At 52.1% G+C, this 21,920-nt stretch overlaps 1 protein-coding gene across 1 annotated transcript; it reads right to left on the bottom strand.

Annotated features, from left to right (window-relative positions):
• Positions 1-7,021: 7,021 nt before the first annotated feature.
• otomp (otolith matrix protein) lies at positions 7,022-17,662 on the bottom strand. Its single transcript, XM_024407572.2, has 10 exons — positions 17,492-17,662; positions 17,153-17,289; positions 16,879-16,981; positions 16,713-16,791; positions 14,662-14,768; positions 14,394-14,568; positions 7,779-7,846; positions 7,436-7,620; positions 7,195-7,354; positions 7,022-7,111 (listed from the first exon to the last, which is right to left on the bottom strand). The coding sequence occupies exons 1-10, from the start codon at positions 17,565-17,567 to the stop codon at positions 7,101-7,103; spliced, it is 1,101 nt and encodes a 366-aa protein (XP_024263340.1). The 5' UTR covers positions 17,568-17,662; the 3' UTR covers positions 7,022-7,100.
• Between the last annotated feature and the right edge of the window lie 4,258 nt (positions 17,663-21,920).

The raw sequence follows: 21,920 nt of genomic DNA, 5'->3' as shown, positions 1-21,920 counted from the left end.
AACGGGTTTGTTAATTATTTTATTTCATTTTACTTTATACTTTTTTTCAGATCAGGTTTTCCTTTCAGTTTTCGTTTACTATAATAATCTTGACACACACACACACACACACACACACACACACACACACACACACACACACACACACACACTGACACAACGCCTTTGTTCAGAGGAATTCATTCAGGTTTTAGTGGTTCAAATGATAACACATAACACTCTGTCCTGCTCTTTCTTTCTATCTTTTTCCACCCATCTGTGTTTTATCAGTGACCTTGGCCGTAGAGCCACCAGGTATATTAAAACATTTATAGCCAGCAGCCTGGGAGAGTCCTGAGGGGCTAGTAGAGGTTTATAGGCCTAAAGCAGTCCACCACACACACCGTACCAGCATACAAGCATGAGCACTCGGACACAACAAGGCCCCTCCTCTCACTCTACCCCTCTTTCACCTTACCCCTCCCTCCTCTCTCTCTCCCTCCTCTCTCTCTCCCTCCTCTCTCTCCCTCCTCTCTCTCTCTCTCCCTCCTCTCTCTCTCCCTCCTCTCTCTCCCTCCTCTCTCTCTCTCTCCCTCCTCTCTCTCTCCCTCCTCTCTCTCCCTCCTCTCTCTCTCCCTCCTCTCTCTCCCTCCTCTCTCTCTCCCTCCTCTCTCTCCCTCCTCTCTCTCCCTCCTCTCTCTCTCTCCCTCCTCTCTCTCCCTCCTCTCTCTCTCTCTCCCTCCTCTCTCTCTCCCTCCTCTCTCTCCCTCCTCTCTCTCTCTCTCCCTCTTCTCTCTCTCCCTCCTCTCTCTCCCTCCTCTCTCTCCCCCTCTCTCTCCCTCCTCTCTCTCTCTCTCCCTCCTCTCTCTCCCTCCTCTCTCTCCCTCCTCTCCCTCTCTCTCTCCCTCCTCTCTCTCTCCCTCCTCTCTCTCTCCCTCCTCTCTCTCTCCCTCCTCTCTTTCCCTCCTCTCTCTCCCTCCTCTCTCTCCCTCCTCTCCCTCTCTCTCTCTCCCTCCTCTCTCTCTCCCTCCTCTCTCTCTCCCTCCTCTCTCTCTCCCTCCTCTCTCTCCCTCCTCTCCCTCTCTCTCTCTCCCTCCTCTCTCTCTCCCTCCTCTCTCTCCCTCCTCTCTCTCCCTCCCTCCTCTCTCCCTCCTCTCTCTCTCTCCCTCCTCTCTCTCCCCCTCCTCTCTCTCTCTCTCCCTCCTCTCTCTCCCTCCTCTCTCTCTCTCTCCCCCTCTCTCTCCCTCCTCTCTCTCTCTCCCTCCTCTCTCTCTCCCTCCTCTCTCCCTCCCTCTCTCTCCCTCCTCTCCCTCTCTCTCTCTCCCTCCTCTCTCTCTCCCTCCTCTCTCTCTCCCTCCTCTCTCTCTCCCTCCTCTCTCTCTCCCTCCTCTCTCTCCCTCCTCTCTCTCTCCCTCCTCTCTCTCCCTCCCTCCTCTCTCCCTCCTCTCTCTCTCTCTCCCTCCTCTCTCTCCCTCCTCTCTCTCTCTCTCCCTCCTCTCTCTCCCTCCTCTCTCTCTCTCCCTCCCTCTCTCTCTCCCTCCTCTCTCTCTCCCTCCCTCTCTCTCCCTCCTCTCTCCCTCCTCTCTCTCTCTCTCCCTCCTCTCTCTCTCCCTCCTCTCTCTCCCTCCTCTCTCTCCCTCCTCTCTCTCTCCCTCCTCTCTCTCTCCCTCCTCTCTCTCCCTCCTCTCTCTCTCCCTCTCTCTCTCTCCCTCCTCTCTCTCTCCCTCCTCTCTCTCTCCCTCCTCTCTCTCTCCCTCCTCTCTCTCTGTAAAGGTTATAGTAGCTCCATGAATAAGCTGTAGATTTATTAACCTGCCAACTCCCAACAATCACTGTGACCGGGCGCTCACACAAGCACGCTGACTCGCTCACTCACTCGCTCACTCACTCACTCACTCACTCACTCACTCACTCACTCACTCACTCACTCACTCACTCGCTCACTCACTCACTCACTCACTGACCCACTCACTCACTCACTCACTCACTCACTCACTCACTCACTCACTCACTCACACAAACACTATGGTAATGAAACCAAAATGACACTGTGATAATAGTTTGTCCTGTGAATATTGCCTAAACTAGACATACTCACACACTCAGCTCTCCTCACTGCATCTCTCTGGTTTTCCTCACACCTAAAAACTCAGTCGCAGGAGTCTCCTCACCCCTTCTCCACCTCCCCCTCCCTGTGTGTGTACTCAACCATTCTTGTCACCCCTTACCACTCATCCTCACCCCTCCTCCTCGCCCTCCTCCCCTCTCTCCCGCTCCATGCATGTGTACTCCCCCTTCACCCCTCCCCCTCTTCACCCCTCTCCTCCCCCTCCACTTCTCCTCACTCCTTTCCTCTTCTCCTCCCCCTGCCTAGCCACCCCTCCTCCCCACCCCTCTCCTCCCCCTCCACTTCTCCTCCCCCTGTCTACCCACCCCTCTCTTCTTCACCCCTTTTCTCCTCCCCCTGTCTACCCACCCCTCTCCTCTTCACCACACTCCTCTCCTCCTCCCCCTGCCTGTATGTGTATTCAGTTCTCCTCTCCTGAGTCAGAGGTGTTGGGTTAAATGCGGAAGACACATTTCAGTTGAATGTATTCAGTTGTGCAACTAACTAGGGTATCCCCCTTTCATTTCCCTTTCCTCACCCCTCGTGTGTGTACCCTGTCCCAGAGGTGTTGGTTCATAGTGAGGTCAACCTCCAGTCAAACCGTCTGGATTAATATTTCACTAGGAGACTGATGCATATTTCATCACATCCATGTCTTCCCCATGTCACACACTCTTCAAATTACCCCCCTCTCTCTCTCTCTCTCTCTCTCTCTCGCTCTCTCCCTTCCTCCTTGTCCCTCTATCTTTTCCATTGTCATCTCTCCATTGTTACCTTGTGGATTGTTCACTCTCTCATGGTTGTTCTCTATTAAATGTAACACGTCGACAGATTGTCCACAAATGGTTTAACTGCCTGTTCAGTGGTTTAACTGCCTGTTCAGGGGCAGAACGTCAGACTTGTACCTTGTCAGCTCGGGGATTCAAACTTGCAACCTTTCGGTTAACTAGTCCAACGCTCTAACCACTAGGGTACCCTGCCACCCCTATACAAAGAGTTTTATTGAACAATTATTTGAGCTTAATAGAGTTGATAAGTAGACAATACTATCATAGTATTAGTAAGACAAATTCCTGCAGACTGCCTGGATTGAGACAGTATATAGCATGAAATAATGAACCCCAGTGGTCTGCTTCCTGTATGTCTAAACCACATCACCTCTCTACCACGACCTTCTGATGCCTTCCATCTGATCTCCTTCAGTAGGTTACGCAGGCAGGCAGGCAGGCAGGCGCGCACACACACACACACACACACACACACACACACACACACACACACACACACACACACACACACACACACCTCGGCAGAGTGCATCAGATGCTTTTCGGTAGTAGTCTCAGTCAGTGAACTCTGGCTGACCTAACTGATAACTGGTTTCACCCAGCTACGACCTTACACACTCTAGTGTCTCCATCACACCCCTGGAGAGCAAGATACACACACAAAGGCACACACACAAACCAACACACTCACTTTGCACGCTGTCGTGATCTCCAGTCCAGTTAACTGGTGAGAAAAAAGAGACACAAAGAGAAGAGATGAGAGGCTAGATGGTACAGATTTAAGCAGCCATGAAGCCAGTGAGCTCTGAGGTGTCCTGTCAGTTTGAAGGAATGTGTCTTTAGAAATGATGATGAAACACCTCGATTGTCTCTCTCTCTCTGTCATGTTTTAGAGAAGAGATATTGAGGGAGGGATTTAACAAAGAGAATAAAAGAGAAGGACGAGGGTTGACAGAGGGGAGGGGAAGTACTGTAGGGTGTGTGTGTGTGTGTGTGTGTGTGTGTGTGTGTGTGTGTGTGTGTGTGTGTGTGTGTGTGTGTGTGTGTGTGTGTGTTGTCAGGGCGATAAGATGCTCTCCGTTAACAGCTCTGATTTTCTCTACATTTCCAATTAACATGTTTAATTAATAATGAAAAGCTCAATCTCCAAACACACACATGAACACACACACACACACATGAACACACACACACACACAAACACACACATGCGCAGGGAAAGAGAGAAAGAAAGAGGACAGACAAAGGGAAAGACAGAAAGGTTAAGAGGGAGAGGAAAAGAAAGAAAGAGGGAGGGAGTGGTTGAGAAATGGAAGAATAGAGGGATAAATAGAAAGGTCATTAGAAATGGGTAGAAAACAAGAGAATGACAGGAATGGAGAGATTAAAAGAAGGCAGGAAAAGAGAAATGGAGGGAAAGACAGATAAAGGTTAAGAAGGATTTCTGTAATACATGTTCCTTATTCCGCCATCCAGTCTTAATAGCGGTCTTACCACTTTGTGACGTAACCTAGGTTACCAAACACTGTAGTTTGACAGCAGATATCACTTACCACACACCACACACACACACACACACACACACACACACACACACACACACACACACACACACACACACACACACACACACAGCCCCCAGGTTCCAGTAAATGCAGTGCCAGTGTGATCGAAGTGATTGCTGGGTGGGAAATGTAACGACACTATCATTCCCAGGTTGTGTGTGTGTGTGTGTGTATTCTGTTATCATTCCCAAACTCATCATACCCAGGTAATTTCCAGCTCTAGCTCCTGCAACGGTGCTTAACTTAACACATACAATCATGCGTACACACACACACGTGCGCCTCCACTTGTGCATGCCACACACACAGACACACACACACACACACGTGTATAGTGATGGCCCTAGGGTACCATCTAGTGTCTAAAATGTGTGTGTGACGGGGGAAAATACGTCTCATGTCTAATCTGACTCATATTCTCACTGTGAACTATGGAGAAGAGGGGGAAGGAGATATACAGAGAGATAAAGAGAATGTGACTTTGGGGTAAATGAACAGGTAAAGGGGGAGAGAGAGAGGAGGGGGTATGAGAAAGGGAAGGGTGGGGGGGGCGAGAGAGAGGAGGGGGTATGAGAAAGGGAAGGGTGGGGGCGAGAGAGAGGAGGGGGTATGAGAAAGGGAAGGGTGGGGGGGCGAGAGAGAGGAGGGGGTATGAGAAAGGGAAGGGTGGGGGGCGAGAGAGAGGAGGGGGTATGAGAAAGGGAAGGATGGGGGGTGAGAGAGAGGAGGGGGTATGAGAAAGGGAAGGGTGGGGGTGAGAGAGAGGAGGGGGGTATGAGAAAGGGAAGGGTGGGGGGGGCGAGAGAGAGGAGGGGATATGAGAAAGGGAAGGATGGGGGGCGAGAGAGAGGAGGGGGTATGAGAAAGGGAAGGATGGGGGCGAGAGAAAGGAGGGGGTATGAGAAAGGGAAGGGTGGGGGGGTGAGAGAGAGGGGGGGTATGAGAAAGGGAAGGATGGGGGCGAGAGAGAGGAGGGGGTATGAGAAAGGGAAGGGTGGGGGGGGCGAGAAAGAGGAGGGGGTATGAGAAAGGGAACGATGGGAAGAAGGAGGGAGAGATTTTAGGGTCTACTGCACTAAAAGCATATGGAAACACGGTGCCAAACTCATTATCCACACACAGTGTACACACTTCCCTTGACTAAGCAGAATTGACCTTTCAATACAGCCAACCACTTACCGCAGTGTGTGTGTTAGTGTGTGTGTTAGTGTGTGTGCGCGGGCATATGTGTGTGCAAGCGAGCATGTGTCTGTGTGTGTGTGTGTGTTAGTGTGTGTGCGCGTGGGCGTGGGGGTTATCAGTAGTGTAAAGGATGGGTGGTAATTGAATACCTGATGGATCACCTGTCACTTCTCTGTCCTCCATCCCTCCATCCTTGTCCTCTCCTTTCTTTCAATCCCACCATCCACAGCTTCAAGTCAAATCAGCCGTCAGCAGTGTAAGTAGGCTAAAGGCCCAGGTGTGTGTGTGTGTGTAACCCCCTTATAACGGCGCCTAGAATCCACTTCTTCCAAAGCAAAGACGCCTTTGACAGCATTTTGTCACCATTTCTTTAATATATTTAAAGAGGTTGCAGAACTACAAATACAAGCAGGTGAAGAGTATTTACACACAGGTCTCTTTCGAACAATTTATATCCTGAAGACAGACAGAAAATACTGTAGTGTCACAGCACCAATATACCTCCGTAGAGTGAGTGACTACGGGTACAACATTAACAAAATATAGAGGTCATAAGGAATTGTTTTGATAGAGAGAACATTCTCCAGAAGAAATGATAGAAAAAAATTGTAATTCCTGTTCATTCAATGATTTACAGTACAAACATAATTTCAGTGGCTTCAAACATCTTATCACATCTCCAACATTTCATCACCTTCCAGGTCAATCAAATCACTCTGGAGACATGGTTTAACGCAGTCAGCATTTGTTTGAATTGCTGTGTATAGAGTATCATGGATTACTGCTCTGGGCAGAAGTTCCTATTTTAGCACAGATCTAGGATCAGCTTACCTTACCAAAATGGAACATGAACCATTATGGTTAAAAACATTAACCTGACCTTAGATCAGTGTCTGGTGGTGACTTACAGCTGTAATCCCCTCTCTGTCAGGTGTAGAGTGACTAGCATGGTGGTTTGCTATACCAACCGTGGGAACGCAGTGAACCAAGGAACCAACACACACACACACACACACACACACACACACACACACACACACACACACACACACACACACACACACACACACACACACACACACACACACACACACACACACACACTGAGTTAATGACATTGATATTTTTATAGGAGGAAAAGTGACTACTGGAACTGTGTGGGAGGAAATAAACACTCCGGATATCTATGTAGGGAGGGAAGGGGGCGAGGCGAGGATGTAGGGATGGAGGGAGGGAGGGGGGGGGGCATGTAGGGAGGGAGGGAGGGGGCATGTAGGGAGGGGGCATGTAGGGAGGGGAGGGGGCATGTAGGGAGGGAGGGAGGGGGCATGGAGGGAAGGAGGGAGGGAGGGGAGGGGATGGAGGGAGGGAGGGGGCATGGAGGGAGGGGGATAAGATATGGAGGGAGGGAAAGAAAGATGTGGAGAGATAGTGAGGGGAGAGATGGAGAGGATGCTGGTTGATTTCTTTCTAGATGGATCAGCACAAACCTGTGGGAAGAAACACAAGACATGAAAGAATGAAACCACACTGTGTCTCTTTCTCTCTCTCCACTCTCTCTCCACTCTCTTACTTTCACACTCGAAGGCCTGCAGGACCGTGGTGTATGTAGGACCCAACCAGGAAGTGTAACTACCCACAACCCTGAGCAGGTGGTGGGTGGAGTCAGAAAACAGGAGATCTGATTGGGTGTAGCCTACTGAGCTGAACATGGTGGTGTTCCCAAACACATTCTATAGAGAGAGAAGAGAGGGGGAGAGATGTCAAAAAAAAAGTACACACACATACATACTTAGACAAGCGCACACACACACCTGTAGACGTTCCAGGTATTTCCAGACTCTACACTTGTCCTCTAGGCGTACCACCACAGCGTTAGCTGGTACCACAGCCAGGTGACACGTCTCATGGTCAAACGGCCCAGCCTCGCTGCCATCCGGGCACAGCAGCTTCAGGTCCTCCAGTTCCAGGTCCATGGCCCATGATTCCATATTGTTGCCTAGGGTAGAGTAGAAGAATTGGTGAAGTGATGTGAAGGAGGCTGACCAGAAAAACTATGAAATACTGACACTTAGTGTCTCGAGCGAGAAATACTGAAGTTTGTTTAGAGAGGAGACATTCTGAATGTTGGTGTTTGGTTAGATTTCAGACTCTCACCATCCATGTTGTCAGAAATGGTGGTGTGTTTGACAAATGCCACATCACCCAAATTCTCAGCCACACACCTGGAAGAAAGACTCAAGTCAAACACAGCTAGTTAAATAAGACACTGTTTCTCAAACCAGTCCTCTGGGATCCACAGCAATTCGACCTGATTCAACTAATCAAGGGCTTGGTGATTTGTTGACTAGTTACATTTGTAGACTGGTGTTGGAATATATCAAATATGTGGGATGGTTAGGGGCCCCCATGGACTGATTTGAGAAACTTTCAAGAAGGAGAAATAGATCCTTTCCTCCTCTCGTCTCATCCCTATCGCCTCTCCTCCTCTCCCTCTCTTCCCTACCTCAGTGACCCAGCCTCCCTCTCTCTCCTCCCTACCTCAGTGCCCCAGCCTCTCCCTCTCTCCTCCCTACCTCAGTGCCCCAGCGTCTCCTCCTCTCCTCTTCTCTTCCCTACCTCAGTGCCCCAGCCTCTCCCTCTCTCCTCTCCTCCCTACCTCAGTTCCCCAGCCTCTCCCTCTCTTCCCTACCTCAGTGCCCCAGCCTCTCCCTCTCTCCTCTCCTCCCTACCTCAGTGCCCCAGCCGCTCCCTCTCTCCTCCCTATCTCAGTTCCCCAGCCTCTCCCTCTCTTCCCTACCTCAGTGCCCCAGCCTCTCCCTCTCTCCTCTCCACCTCAGTGCCCCAGTCTCTCCTCCTCTCCTCCTCTCCCTCTCTTCCCTACCTCAGTGCCCCAGCCTCTCCCTCTCTACTCCCTACCTCAGTGCCCCAGCGTCTCCTCCTCTCCTCTTCTCTTCCCTACCTCAGTGCCCCAGCCTCTCCCTCTCTCCTCCCTACCTCAGTGCCCCAGTCTCTCCTCCTCTCCTCCTCTCCCTCTCTTCCCTACCTCAGTGCCCCAGCCTCTCCCTCTCTGCTCCCTACCTCAGTGCTCTAGCCTCTCCCTCTCTCCTCTTCTCCCTACCTCAGTGCCCCAGCCTCTCCTCCTTGCCCTCTCTCCTCTCCTCCCTACCTCAGTGCCCAAGCCTCTCCCTCTCCTCCCTACCTCAGTGCCCCAGTCTCTCCTCCTCTCCCTCTCCTTCCTACCTCTGTGCCCAAGCCTCTCCTCCTCTCCCTCTCCTCCCTACCTCAGTGCCCCAGCCTCTCCTCCTCTCCCTCTCCTCCCTACCTCTGTGCCCAAGCCTCTCCTCCTCTCCCTCTCCTCCCTACCTCTGTGCCCAAGCCTCTCCTCCTCTCCCTCTCCTCCCTACCTCGGTGCCCCAGCCTCTCCTCCTTACCTCAGTGCCCCAGCCTCTCCCTCTCCTCCCTACCTCGGTGCCCCATTCTCTCCTCCTCTCCCTCTCCTCCCTACCTCTGTGCCCAAGCCTCTCCTCCTCTCCCTCTCCTCACTACCTCAGTGCCCCAGCCTCTCCTCCTCTCCCTCTCCTCCCTACCTCAGTGCCCCAGCCTCTCCTCCCTACCTCGGTGCCCCAGCCTCTCCTCCTTACCTCAGTGCCCCAGCCTCTCCTCCTCTCTACCCTACCTCAGTGCCCCAGCCACTCCTCCCTACCTCTGTGCCCAAGCCTCTCCTCCTCTCCCTCTCCTCCCTACCTCGGTGCCCCAGCCTCTCCTCCTTACCTCAGTGCCCCAGCCTCTCCCTCTCCTCCCTACCTCGGTGCCCCATTCTCTCCTCCTCTCCCTCTCCTCCCTACCTCTGTGCCCAAGCCTCTCCTCCTCTCCCTCTCCTCACTACCTCAGTGCCCCAGCCTCTCCTCCTCTCCCTCTCCTCCCTACCTCAGTGCCCCAGCCTCTCCTCCCTACCTCGGTGCCCCAGCCTCTCCTCCTTACCTCAGTGCCCCAGCCTCTCCTCCTCTCTACCCTACCTCAGTGCCCCAGCCACTCCTCCCTACCACAGTGCCCCAGCCTCTCCTCCCTACCTCAGTGTCACAGCCTCTACTCCCTACCTCAGGGCCCCAGCCTCCTCCTCCTCACCTCAGTGCCCCAGCCTCTCCTCCCTACCTCAGTGCCCCAGCCTCTTCTCCCTACCTCAGTGCCCCAGCCTCTCCTCCCTACCTCAGTGTCCCAGCCTCTCCTCCCTACCTCAGTGTCCCAGCCTCTCCTCCCTACCTCAGTGTCCCAGCCTCTCCTCCCTACCTCAGTGTCCAAGCCTCTCCTCCCTACCTCAGTGCCCCAGCCTCTCCCCATCTCCTCCATACCTCAGTCCCCCAGCCTCTCCTCATCTCCTCCCTACCTCAGTGCCCCAGCCTCTCCTCCTCTCCTCCCTACCTTAGTGCCCCAGCCTCTCCTCCTCTCCTCCCTAGCTCAGTGCCCCAGCCTCTCTTTCTCTCCTCCCTACCTCAGTGCCTCAGCCTCTCCTCATCTCCTCCCTACCTCAGTGCCCCAGCCTCTCCTCCTCTCCCCGCTACCTCAGTGTCCCAGCATCTCCTCCTTACCTCAGTGTCCCAGCCTCTCCTCCTCTCCTCCCTACCTCAGTGCACCAGCCTCTCCTCCACTCCTCCCTACCTCAGTGCCCCAGCCTCTCCTCATCTCCTCCCTACCTCAGTGCCCCAGCCTCTCCTCCTTACCTCAGTGTCCCAGCCTCTCCCAGCCTCTCCTCCCTACCTCAGTGCCCCAGCCTCTCCCTCTCTCATCCCTACCTCAGTGCCCCAGCGTCTCCTCCCAACTTCAGTGTCCCAGTCTCTCCTCCCTACCTCAGTGTCCCAGCCTCTCCTCCCTACCTCAGTGCCCCAGCCTCTCCTCCTCTCCTCCCTACCTCAGTGTCCCAGCCTCTCCTCCTCTCCTCCTACCTCAGTGTCCCAGCCTCTCCTCCTCTCCTTCCTACCTCAGTGCCCCAGCCTCTCCCCATCTCCTCCATACCTCAGTGCCCCAGCCACTCCTCATCTCCTCCCTACCTCAGTGCCCCAGCCTCTCCTCCTCTCCTCCCTACCTTAGTGCCCCAGCCTCTCCTCCTCTCCTCCCTACCTCGGTGCCCCAGCCTCTCTTCCTCGCCTCCCTACCTCAGTGTCCCAGCCTCTCCTCATCTCCTCCCTACCTCAGTGCCCAAGCCTCTCCTCCTCTCCCCCTACCTCAGTGCCCCAGCCTCTCCTCATCTCCCCCTACCTCATTGCCCCAGCCTCTCCTCATCTCCTCCCTACCTCAGTGCCCCAGCCTCTCCTCATCTCCTCCCTACCTCAGTGCCCCAGCCTCTCCTCCTCTCCCCCTACCTCAGTGCCCCAGCCTCTCCTCCTTACCTCAGTGTCCCAGCCTCTCCCTCTCTCCTCCCTACCTCAGTGTCCCAGCCTCTCCTCATCTCCTCCCTACCTCAGTGCCCAAGCCTCTCCTCCACTCCTCCCTACCTCAGTGCCCCAGCCTCTCCTCATCTCCTCCCTACCTCAGTGCCCCAGCCTCTCCTCCTCTCCCCCTACCTCAGTGCCCCAGCCTCTCCTCCTTACCTCAGTGTCCCAGCCTCTCCCAGCCTCTCCTCCCTACCTCAGTGCCCCAGCCTCTCCCCCTCTCCTCCCTACCTCAGTACCCCAGCGTCTCCTCCCAACTTCAGTGTCCCAGTCTCTCCTCCCTACCTCAGTGTCCCAGCCTCTCCTCCCTACCTCAGTGCCCCAGCCTCTCCTCCTCTCCTCCCTACCTCAGTGTCCCAGCCTCTCCTCCTCTCCTCCTACCTCAGTGTCCCAGCCTCTCCTCCTCTCCTTCCTACCTCAGTGCCCCAGCCTCTCCCCATCTCCTCCATACCTCAGTGCCCCAGCCACTCCTCATCTCCTCCCTACCTCAGTGCCCCAGCCTCTCCTCCTCTCCTCCCTACCTTAGTGCCCCAGCCTCTCCTCCTCTCCTCCCTACCTCGGTGCCCCAGCCTCTCTTCCTCGCCTCCCTACCTCAGTGTCCCAGCCTCTCCTCATCTCCTCCCTACCTCAGTGCCCAAGCCTCTCCTCCTCTCCCCCTACCTCAGTGCCCCAGCCTCTCCTCATCTCCCCCTACCTCAGTGCCCCAGCCTCTCCTCATCTCCTCCCTACCTCAGTGCCCCAGCCTCTCCTCATCTCCTCCCTACCTCAGTGCCCCAGCCTCTCCTCCTCTCCCCCTACCTCAGTGCCCCAGCCTCTCCTCCTTACCTCAGTGTCCCAGCCTCTCCCTCTCTCCTCCCTACCTCAGTGCCCCAGCCTCTCCTCCTCTCCTCCTTTCTTCCCTACCTCAGTGCCCCAGCCTCTCTCCTCTCCTCCCTACCTCAGTTACCCAGCCTCTCCCTCTCTTCCCTACCTCAGTGCCCCAGCCTCTCCTCCTCTCCTCCTCTCTTCCCTACCTCAGTGCCCCAGCCGCTCCCTCTCTCCTCCCTATCTCAGTGCCCCAGCCTCTCCCCCTCTCCTCCTCTCTCCCCTACCTCAGTGCCCCAGCCTCTCCCTCTCTCCTCTCCTCCCTACCTCAGTTCCCCAGCCTCTCCCTCTCTTCCCTACCTCAGTGCCCCAGCCTCTCCCTCTCTCCTCCCTACCTCAGTGCCCCAGCCTCTCCTCCTCTCTTCCCTACCTCAGTGCCCCAGCCTCTCCCTCTCTCCTCTCCTCCCTACCTCAGTGCCCCAGTCTCTCCTCCTCTCCTCCTCTCCCTCTCTTCCCTACCTCAGTGCCCCAGCCTCTCCCTCTCTCCTCCCTACCTCAGTGCCCCAGCCTCTCCTCCTCCCCTCCTCTCTTCCCTACCTCAATGCCCCAGCCTCTCCCGCTTTCCTCTCCTCCCTACCTCAGTGCCCCAGCCTCTCTTCTCCTCCTCTTCATCTCCTCCCTACCTCAGTGCCCCAGCCTCTCCCTCTCTCCTCCCTACCTCAGTGCCCTAGCCTCTCCCATTCTCCTCTTCTCCCTACCTCAGTGCCCCAGCCTCTCCTCCTTGCCCTCTCTCCTCTCCTCTCTACCTCAGTGCCCCAGCCTCTCCCTCTCCTCCCTACCTCGGTGCCCCAGTCTCTCCTCCTCTCCCTCTCCTCCATACCTCTGTGCCCAAGCCTCTCCTCCTCTCCCTCTCCTCCCTACCTCAGTGCCCCAGCCTCTCCTCCTCTCCCTCTCCTCCCTACCTCAGTGCCCCAGTCTCTCCTCCTCTCCCTCTCCTCCATACCTCTGTGCCCAAGCCTCTCCTCCTCTCCCTCTCCTCCCTACCTCAGTGCCCCAGCCTCTCCTCCCTACCTCGGTGCCCCAGCCTCTCCTCCTTACCTCAGTGCCCCAGCCTCTCCTCCTCTCCTCCCTACCTCAGTGCCCCAGCCTCTCCTCCCTACCTCAGTGCCCCAGCCTCTCCTCCCTACCTCAGTGTCCCAGCCTCTCCTCCCTACCTCAGTGTCCCAGCCTCTCCTCCCTACCTCAGTGCCCCAGCCTCTCCTCCTCTCCTCCCTACCTCAGTGTCCCAGACTCTCCTCCTCTCCTCTCCTCCCTACCTCAGTTCCCCAGCCTCTCCCTCTCTCCTCCCTACCTCAGTGCCCCAGCCTCTCCTCCTCTCTTCCCTACCTCAGTGCCCCAGCCTCTCCCTCTCTCCTCTCCTCCCTACCTCAGTGCCCCAGTCTCTCCTCCTCTCCTCCTCTCCCTCTCTTCCCTACCTCAGTGCCCCAGCCTCTCCCTCTCTCCTCCCTACCTCAGTGCCCCAGCCTCTCCTCCTCCCCTCCTCTCTTCCCTACCTCAATGCCCCAGCCTCTCCCGCTTTCCTCTCCTCCCTACCTCAGTGCCCCAGCCTCTCTTCTCCTCCTCTTCATCTCCTCCCTACCTCAGTGCCCCAGCCTCTCCCTCTCTCCTCCCTACCTCAGTGCCCTAGCCTCTCCCTCTCTCCTCTCCTCCCTACCTCAGTGCCCCAGCCTCTCCTCCCTACCTCAGTGCCCCAGCCTCTCCTCCTTGCCCTCTCTCCTCTCCTCTCTACCTCAGTGCCCCAGCCTCTCCCTCTCCTCCCTACCTCGGTGCCCCAGTCTCTCCTCCTCTCCCTCTCCTCCATACCTCTGTGCCCAAGCCTCTCCTCCTCTCCCTCTCCTCCCTACCTCAGTGCCCCAGCCTCTCCTCCTCTCCCTCTCCTCCCTACCTCAGTGCCCCAGTCTCTCCTCCTCTCCCTCTCCTCCATACCTCTGTGCCCAAGCCTCTCCTCCTCTCCCTCTCCTCCCTACCTCAGTGCCCCAGCCTCTCCTCCCTACCTCGGTGCCCCAGCCTCTCCTCCTTACCTCAGTGCCCCAGCCTCTCCTCCTCTCCTCCCTACCTCAGTGCCCCAGCCTCTCCTCCCTACCTCAGTGCCCCAGCCTCTCCTCCCTACCTCAGTGTCCCAGCCTCTCCTCCCTACCTCAGTGCCCCAGCCTCTCCTCCTCTCCTCCCTACCTCAGTGCCCCAGCCTCTCCTCCTCTCCTCCCTATCTCAGTGCCCCAGCCTCTCCTCCTCTCCTCCCTACCTCAGTGCCCCAGCCTCTCCTCCTCTCCTCCCTACCTCAGTGCCCCAGCCTCTCCTCATCTCATCCCTACCTCAGTGCCCCAGCCTCTCCTCATCTCATCCCTACCTCAGTGCCTCAGCCCCTCCTCCTTACCTCAGTGCCCCAGCCTCTCCTCATCTCCTCCCTACTTCAGTGCCCCAGCCTCTCCTCATCTCCTCCCTACTTCAGTGCCCCAGCCTCTCCTCCTCTCCTCCCCACCTCAGTGCCCCAGCCTCTCCATAGTGTCTCTCTCGGTGGTTGTTAACACATATATGTCTCTCGTTGTCGTCTCCTATGCAGGCTTCACACAGGTTCTTAGGGTTGTTTCCTCTGGGGTCGTGTTCTCTGTCCTTTACTCCTGGTACACAGCTGTAGCCAAAGAAGTCCCCCGCCGCTGGAGGGACACACAATAACACCAACAATACACACAAAGAGTCAGGGCCACACAACACACACATACACCCCTACACACACACACAGATCTCACCTTTAGGAAAGTTGCATTGTTCATCGACACTGATCTGTGAGGTGTTGACCAGGAAGCCAATAGGAACAGTCCAGCCCACCGTGGTACGGATCCCTGGGTGACAGGAGCTACAATATCCAATCAATCAATCAATGAGTCAATCATTCAAATCACAAAGTTGGTGTGGAAGAGGCACGTTTTTTTCCCGCTATCTATAAGAACAAGCCACCTGGTACCGACAACCTGGATGGTAAGTTGCTGAAGCTGGATTCCTCTTTGCCACATCTTCAGTTTAAGCCTAGAAGACAGTATGTGCCCTCAGGCCTGGAGGAAGGAAAGGGTCATTCCGCTATCCAAGAATAGCAAACCACCCTTTAATGGTTCAAACAGCCGACCAATGAGCCTGTTACCGGTGCTTAGCAAACTTTATGAAATGATCGTGTTTGACCAAATACAATGTTATTTTACAGAAAACAAATTAACAACACTGTATTTACACTGTATTTACACTGTATTTACACTGTATTTCTGATCAATTTGATGTTATTTTAAAGGACAAAAAAAATGGCTTTTCTTTCAAAAACAAGGACATTTCTAATTGACCCCAAACTTTTGAATGGTAGTGTACATTCAGCATGACGATCGGGAAAGGCACTCAACATGCTCGGCACTGACACAAATGACTGATGATTGGCTGAAATAATTTGATAATAAGAAGATTGTGGGAGCTGTTTTGTTAGATTTCAGTGCAGGTTTTTGACATCATTGATCATGACCTATTACTGATAAAAACGTAGGCGTTATGGATTTACATCCTAATCATGGATTCAGAGTGATCTAATAGAACAAAGAGGGTTTTCTTTAATGAAAGATGCAAATTAAATTGAGTGTGATATACCGCAGGGCAGTTTTTACGAATGACCTTCCACTGGCCTTGAATAAAGCCTGTGTGTCTATGTACGCTGACGACTCAACCGAATACACATCAGCTACAACAGTAGAATAAATAACTGACACCCTTAGTATAGAGCTCCCGTCCGTTTTAGAATGGGTAACTAGCAATAGGCTGCTGCTAAGTATCAAAAACTAAAAACCTTGTTTTTGGGATAAATCACTAACTCAACCCAAAATCTCATCTAGATCTATTATTGAATAATGTGGTGATTGAGCAGGATGAGGAGATTAAACTGCTGGGTGTAACCCTAGATAGCAAGCTGTTACGGTCAAAACATATCGACTCGATGGTTGCTAAAATGGGAAGAGGTCAGTCCGTGATAAGGCGTTGCTCTGCTTTCTTGACACCTCAGTCGACCAGACAGGTCAGGTCTACTGCCCAGTTGTGTGGTCATTTACGGCAAAGAAGGATATAAGTAAATTGCAGTTTGTCCACAACAGAGCAGCATGTATTGCACTTAGATGTACACGGAGGGTGAATGTCAATGCATGTCTCCTGGCTCAACGTTGAGGAGAGATTGGCTGCATCACTATTGGTCGTTGTGAGAGGTATTGATGTGTTGAAGGTACCAAACGCTGTCAGAAAGTTCGGAGACTCATCAGTACCACACAAGACATGCAACCAGAGGTCTCTTCACAGTCCCCAGGTCCAGAACAGAGGCTGGTAAACACACAGTATTAAATAGAGCCATGACTACATGGAACTCTCTGCCACCCCAGGTAAATCCAGCTAGCAATAAAACCAGTTAAAAAACAAGATAAAAGAACACCTTACGGCACAACGGGGACTGTGAAGAGACAGACATTTTTATATACTACGTATTGTATTAAGTCTTGTATTAAGTCTTGTATAATGTGTTGTATTAAGTATTTTATATTGTATTATGTGTTGTATTAAGTATTGTATGATGTATATTGTATTATGTATTTTAGTATGTATTCTATTATATATTCTATTTTGTATTGTATATTGTATTATATATTGTATTATAGTGTTATGTATACTATGCATTTTATTTATTTGTTTTGACCTCAGGAAGAGCAGCCACTGCCTTGGATCCTAATAAAATAAAATAAAATCTAACAAACAATCAATCAATCCGTCTATCTGTTCTCACCTGCGTTCATGCATCTCCAACAGGGACAGGTCACTGGAGGAGCGACGAGCCAGAGCTACAACATAGTAGCTGATACCATCTGAGAGAGCAGACAGGATAAGGTAAGACAGGTTCAACGTTTACACACGGTTTCCTTCTCCCCGTCTCCCCCCTCCTCTTCACTCACCCAGTCCGTTGTAAGACTCTCCAGCAGCCAGTTCAAGTCCAAAGCACCAGCCAGCTGTGTAGATGTCATCAGCAAACATGGCTGCTGCATCCGCTGTACCATTCTGAACAGACATAGGTCATATTACATGTTGCACAATTCAACTACACTTTCTCTACAGGTCGTTTAAGGTTGCACAATTCTGGTAACTTTCCAGAAATCCCGGTTGTAGGGTTCCCGAATTCTTTTGTAATTCCATGGATTTCTGCAGCCCAAAGGCTGTTTTGCCACACACCTTGATCTTCTCCATGCAGTCTGTGGGACTCTGGCCACGGACGCACAGCAGCGTTCCTCTGATATTCCGAGCTGTAGCACTCCCAGCCAGATCCAGACACTTCTGCTCCTCTGCCTCCGACACTACACACCAGGAGACTGGGAAAGACAAGGAATGTTTTGAACTGAATTGAACTGTGTTCAACTTTATTCTCACTGGAAAAAACAGGTACAAGCATTGTACCTTCGCACCTGTTGCAAATGCTACAGAAATGCTCAATAGCCTTCACATTATGATGAGGTTCATCATAACCGAGGTGAAAACACAGAATACATCTGACCTAAAGACTCCCAGACTTACCGGAGGTTTTCTGAGTAGAGAAAGAGATGAATGAGAAGAGGAGAATCATGGCCAGCCTTCTGTCCCGATGAATCATGTTGACTGACAAAATCAGAGAAATCTTCTCCCTCTCACACACACTCTGTGAAGACGAAATCTCCTCTCACACACGAGACACACTCCAACTGAATGCTACAGTGGAGAAACCAGTAACCTGAGGTTTTATCAGGAAAAAATGCTTTCACATCGACCCCCTCTTATACCCTTGTTCTTAGGAACCCTCAAGCGGAGAGATGGATGGGGGAAGGGGGGGGGGGGTGTCAGGTAAGAAGAAAACATTTCATTATTGTCCTCCATTCCAAAAATTCTAACCCCTGGTAGATAATCTCCTGATAGCTGTCTAATGTTTCTCTTTCAATTATCCCCTTAGCTTTAGAAAGCAAGAGGAAGGGAGAGAGAGATGGGAGGAGATGGGGAAAGGAGAGGAGAAATGCAAGGGGAAGGGAGAGGAGAGGAAGAGAAAGAGAGAGAGAGAGGGTAGAGAGAGGTAGAGGAGGGGAGGTGACAGAGAGAGAGAGAGGAGGGAGAAGAGAAGGAGGGAAGAGGAGAGGAAGAGAACGAGAGAGAGGGTAGAGAGAGGTAGAGGAGTGGAGGTGACGGAGAGAGAGAGGGGAGGAAGAAGAGAAGAAGGGAAGAGGAGAGGTAGAGGAGGGTAGAGAGAGGTAGAGGAAGAGAGAGAGAGGAGGTAGAGAGAGGTAGAGGAGGGGAGAGAGAGGGTAGAGAGAGGTAGAGGAAGGGAGAGAGAGGATAGAGAGAGGTAGAGGAAGGGAGCGAGAGGGTAGAGAGAGGTAGAGGAGGGGAGAGAGGGCAGAGAGAGGTAGAGGAGGGGAGAGAGAGGGTAGAGAGAGGTAGAGGAGGGGAGAGAGAGGGTAGAGAGAGGTAGAAAAAGAGAGAGAGAGAGAGAGAGAGAGCGAGGGTAGAAAGAGGTAGAGGAAGGAATGGAAGTTGATGGAGATGGTGGGGGAAAAGAGAGAGAGGGGAGGAAAGGTAGAGTGGTAGAGGAGGGAAGGGGAGGCAGGCTGACTACTTGGCTTGGCATACCCTCTCCAGTACACCTGGCATATCCCAGCAATCTCTCTAATTAAAAGAGTGACGCAGACAGAGTGTCTCTGTGTGGAAGTCTGGTGGGAGGCCTTGCCAAGGAGAGTGGATACTCCCTGTCCCCCGCTCTGCCTGGGCTGAGATTAAAGATGTAGCCTAGCCACCATAACAGGCTGTGTATTGTTCAGGTGTACGGTAGCCAGTCAAGGAAAACGTATTGGCTATCTGATACCGCTTCCCCTCTCTCTGGGTCTCAGCTCACAAGCAGGCAGGTACACATACACGCACAGACACATGTACATAAAGTCTAGCTCTACCTTGACTTAAGAGATTTTAAATCTTGTTTCTACATCTGGAATAGGCTCAAAACTGGTAAAACCACTAGAAACAACAGTAGCATAAAATCATGTGTTTGTTACCCAAACCGCTTTAACTATTGCAGCATCCAGGGTGCAACTTTCACTGGGGACAGCGGGGGGGGGCCACAAGATAAATTGTGGCCACAAGATTTTTGGTTGTAGCTAATGGGGATGAGCTAAGAAGAGGAAAATGTCAGTCAAAGCTGCAGTTGAGCTTAATGGAGGGAAGCGGCCCTAATGCAAACAAGTAAAATAGCACAATCGATATGGATGCAGTCCATATTGATCAACAGTCTAATGTCAAAGCCTCTATAAAGGGCCTAGTGGTTGAGGCCAGGGGTCGGTTTGATATTGGGCAGTACGTTTAGTAAAAGTAGGCTACCTGTATGTTGGCTGTAAGGCATTGCCTATATTGGTGAAGACTTTGGTGTAGATCAGATTGGTTTCAGAACTGAAGGGTCCTACTGCTCCTGAATCAGTCAAAGCCACATAGAAGGCCACCTTCGGTCCGTCTTGTGAACACAGGAGAGAAAGTATACTTATTTAGGACAATTCACTGAAAACACGCAGAAATTCCAATTTAGAAAAGATCTTTACTTATTAAACCTACTTAGTTTCTAATGTGGTGTTTTTTGAAAGTGTAGAGAAATTCTCCAATACCATAATTGAACAACATGGGAACAAGTGAAGTTTTCAGACAATGTTTCACCTCTCTTTACCTCCTCCTCCTTGCCCTTCCTTTTCATTCTATGAGACAATGAGGAACAATATACACTATTTACATTTCTGGTGGCCAAAGAAATGACAGATTTTCATTTAGACTCAAATCTGCATACGGCATCTTCCTTCACATTTGTACTCAACATGTATTCCATTGTTTTCTATAAAGGCATGTTCTGTCATATTAAATAAAGTACATTGCCAGTATTCTTGGTATTTAGCTCCTTCACCTTCCTCTCACTCAGTCTTGCTGCCAATGCTAGAATGATTTCAGCAGAAACACTGCTTACCTCACAGTTAAAACTGAGAGACACATTAAATGACCAACCCACTGTAGAACGTGAACTGATACACACGATCATATTTGCATTTTCACTCTCACTGGCAGTCAATCCAGTTCAACTTTATTAATCATATTGATTCTCCCACTAATTCAAGAATAAGCTTTTCTACACTACCTGTGTTCTACACTACCTGTGTTCTACACTACCTGTGTTCTACACTACCTGTGTTACTGGCTTACAGTCTGGCCCTCATATTCCACAGCTCCACTCTCTGTTCAACGACCATGTCTCTCAGCGCTCTCAGCTCAGCCCTGACATCAGGTGGTTTGGTTGTGCGTCGTGCCTGTAGCTTCAGTTCTTTATCTGAAATTATCTGAAATTCTCTCACCATATTCTGTTCCCCTGTCCGTTGACTTATGTCTTTCTCTCTGACCTCTCCTCTCTACTCCTTAGGCTATGTCCCAGACAGACAGAACACCCTCCTCTCTCCTCCTGAGGCTATGTTCCAGACAGACAGAACACCCTCCTCTCTCCTCCTGAGGCTATGTCCCAGACAGACAGAACACCCTCCTCTCTCCTCCTGAGGCTATGTTCCAGACAGACAGAACACCCTCCTCTCTCCTCCTGAGGCTATGTCCCAGACAGACAGAACACCCTCCTCTCTCCTCCTGAGGCTATGTTCAGAACACCCTCCTCTCTCCTCCTGAGGCTATGTTCAGACAGACAGACAGAACACCCTCCTCTCTCCTCCTGAGGCTATGTTCCAGACAGACAGAACACCCTCCTCTCTCCTCCTGAGGCTATGTTCCAGACAGACAGAACACCCTCCTCTCTCCTCCTGAGGCTATGTTCCAGACAGACAGAACACCCTCCTCTCTCCTCCTGAGGCTATGTCCCAGACAGACAGAACACCCTCCTCTCTCCTCCTGAGGCTATGTTCCAGACAGACAGAACACCCTCCTCTCTCCTCCTGAGGCTATGTTCCAGACAGACAGAACACCCTCCTCTCTCCTCCTGAGGCTATGTTCCAGACAGACAGAACACCCTCCTCTCTCCTCCTGAGGCTATGTTCCAGACAGACAGAACACCCTCCTCTCTCCTCCTGAGTCCATGCCCCAGACAGACAAAACACTCTCCTCCTGAGTCCATGCCCCAGACAGACAGAACACCCTCCTCCTGAGTCCATGCCCCAGACAGACAAAACACCCTCCAATCTCCTCCTGAGGCCATGTTCCAGACAGACAGAACACCCTCCTCTCTCCTCCTGAGGCTATGTTCCAGACAGACAGAACACCCTCCTCTCTCCTCCTGAGGCTATGTTCCAGACAGACAGAACACCCTCCTCTCTCCTCCTGAGTCCATGCCCCAGACAGACAAAACACTCTCCTCCTGAGTCCATGCCCTAGACAGACAGAACACCCTCCTCCTGAGTCCATGCCCCAGACAGACAAAACACCCTCCAATCTCCTCCTGAGGCCATGTTCCAGACAGACAGAACAGCAACACAAGCAGAGCTACAGCACCCCTCATTCTGAAACAATGCTTCTTCAGATATGATATAGTCTACAGAGCTCAGTTCCCTTCCTTATACACAGAGAACACACATCGTAGTGAACCACAACATGGGACACAAGCTACACGTGTTCTAAAAGGTGAAGTCTAGACAATAAAACCAAAGACTGGTAAAATACAAGACAATTGGGAAGGTGTTTCCTTAAAACTTCTTTGGCCAACATCCGGTGAAATGGCAGAGCGCCAAATTCAAATTAAATTACTATGAATATTAAACGTTCATGAAATCACAAGTGCAATACATCAAAATAAAGCTTAACTTGTTGTTAATCCAACCAAGGTGTCAGATTTCAAAACGGCTTCCAGCACACAAATGCATAACAAATCATTTTCAACCAGGGAGTTGCGACACGAAAGTCAGAAATAGCGTTATAATATGCCTTACCTTTGAAGATCTTCTTCTGTTGGCACTCC

This window comes from Oncorhynchus tshawytscha, linkage group LG07 (assembly GCF_018296145.1).
Source record: "Oncorhynchus tshawytscha isolate Ot180627B linkage group LG07, Otsh_v2.0, whole genome shotgun sequence".
Lineage (NCBI taxonomy): Eukaryota > Metazoa > Chordata > Actinopteri > Salmoniformes > Salmonidae > Oncorhynchus > Oncorhynchus tshawytscha.
The sequence above is the reverse complement of the archived record's forward strand: the minus strand, read 5'-3'. Positions and strand labels throughout refer to the sequence as shown.

Excerpts from the sequence above, each read along its gene's own strand:
- otomp (XM_024407572.2), bottom strand. The coding sequence starts at position 17,567 with ATGATTCATCGGGACAGAAGGCTGGCCATGATTCTCCTCTTCTCATTC. Across the intron at positions 17,290-17,491 it reads CTCTACTCAGAAAACCTCCG|TCTCCTGGTGTGTAGTGTCG; the intron begins GTAAGTCTGGGA and ends TGTCTTTCCCAG. Across the intron at positions 14,569-14,661 it reads ACAATGCAACTTTCCTAAAG|CGGCGGGGGACTTCTTTGGC; the intron begins GTGAGATCTGTG and ends GTGTCCCTCCAG.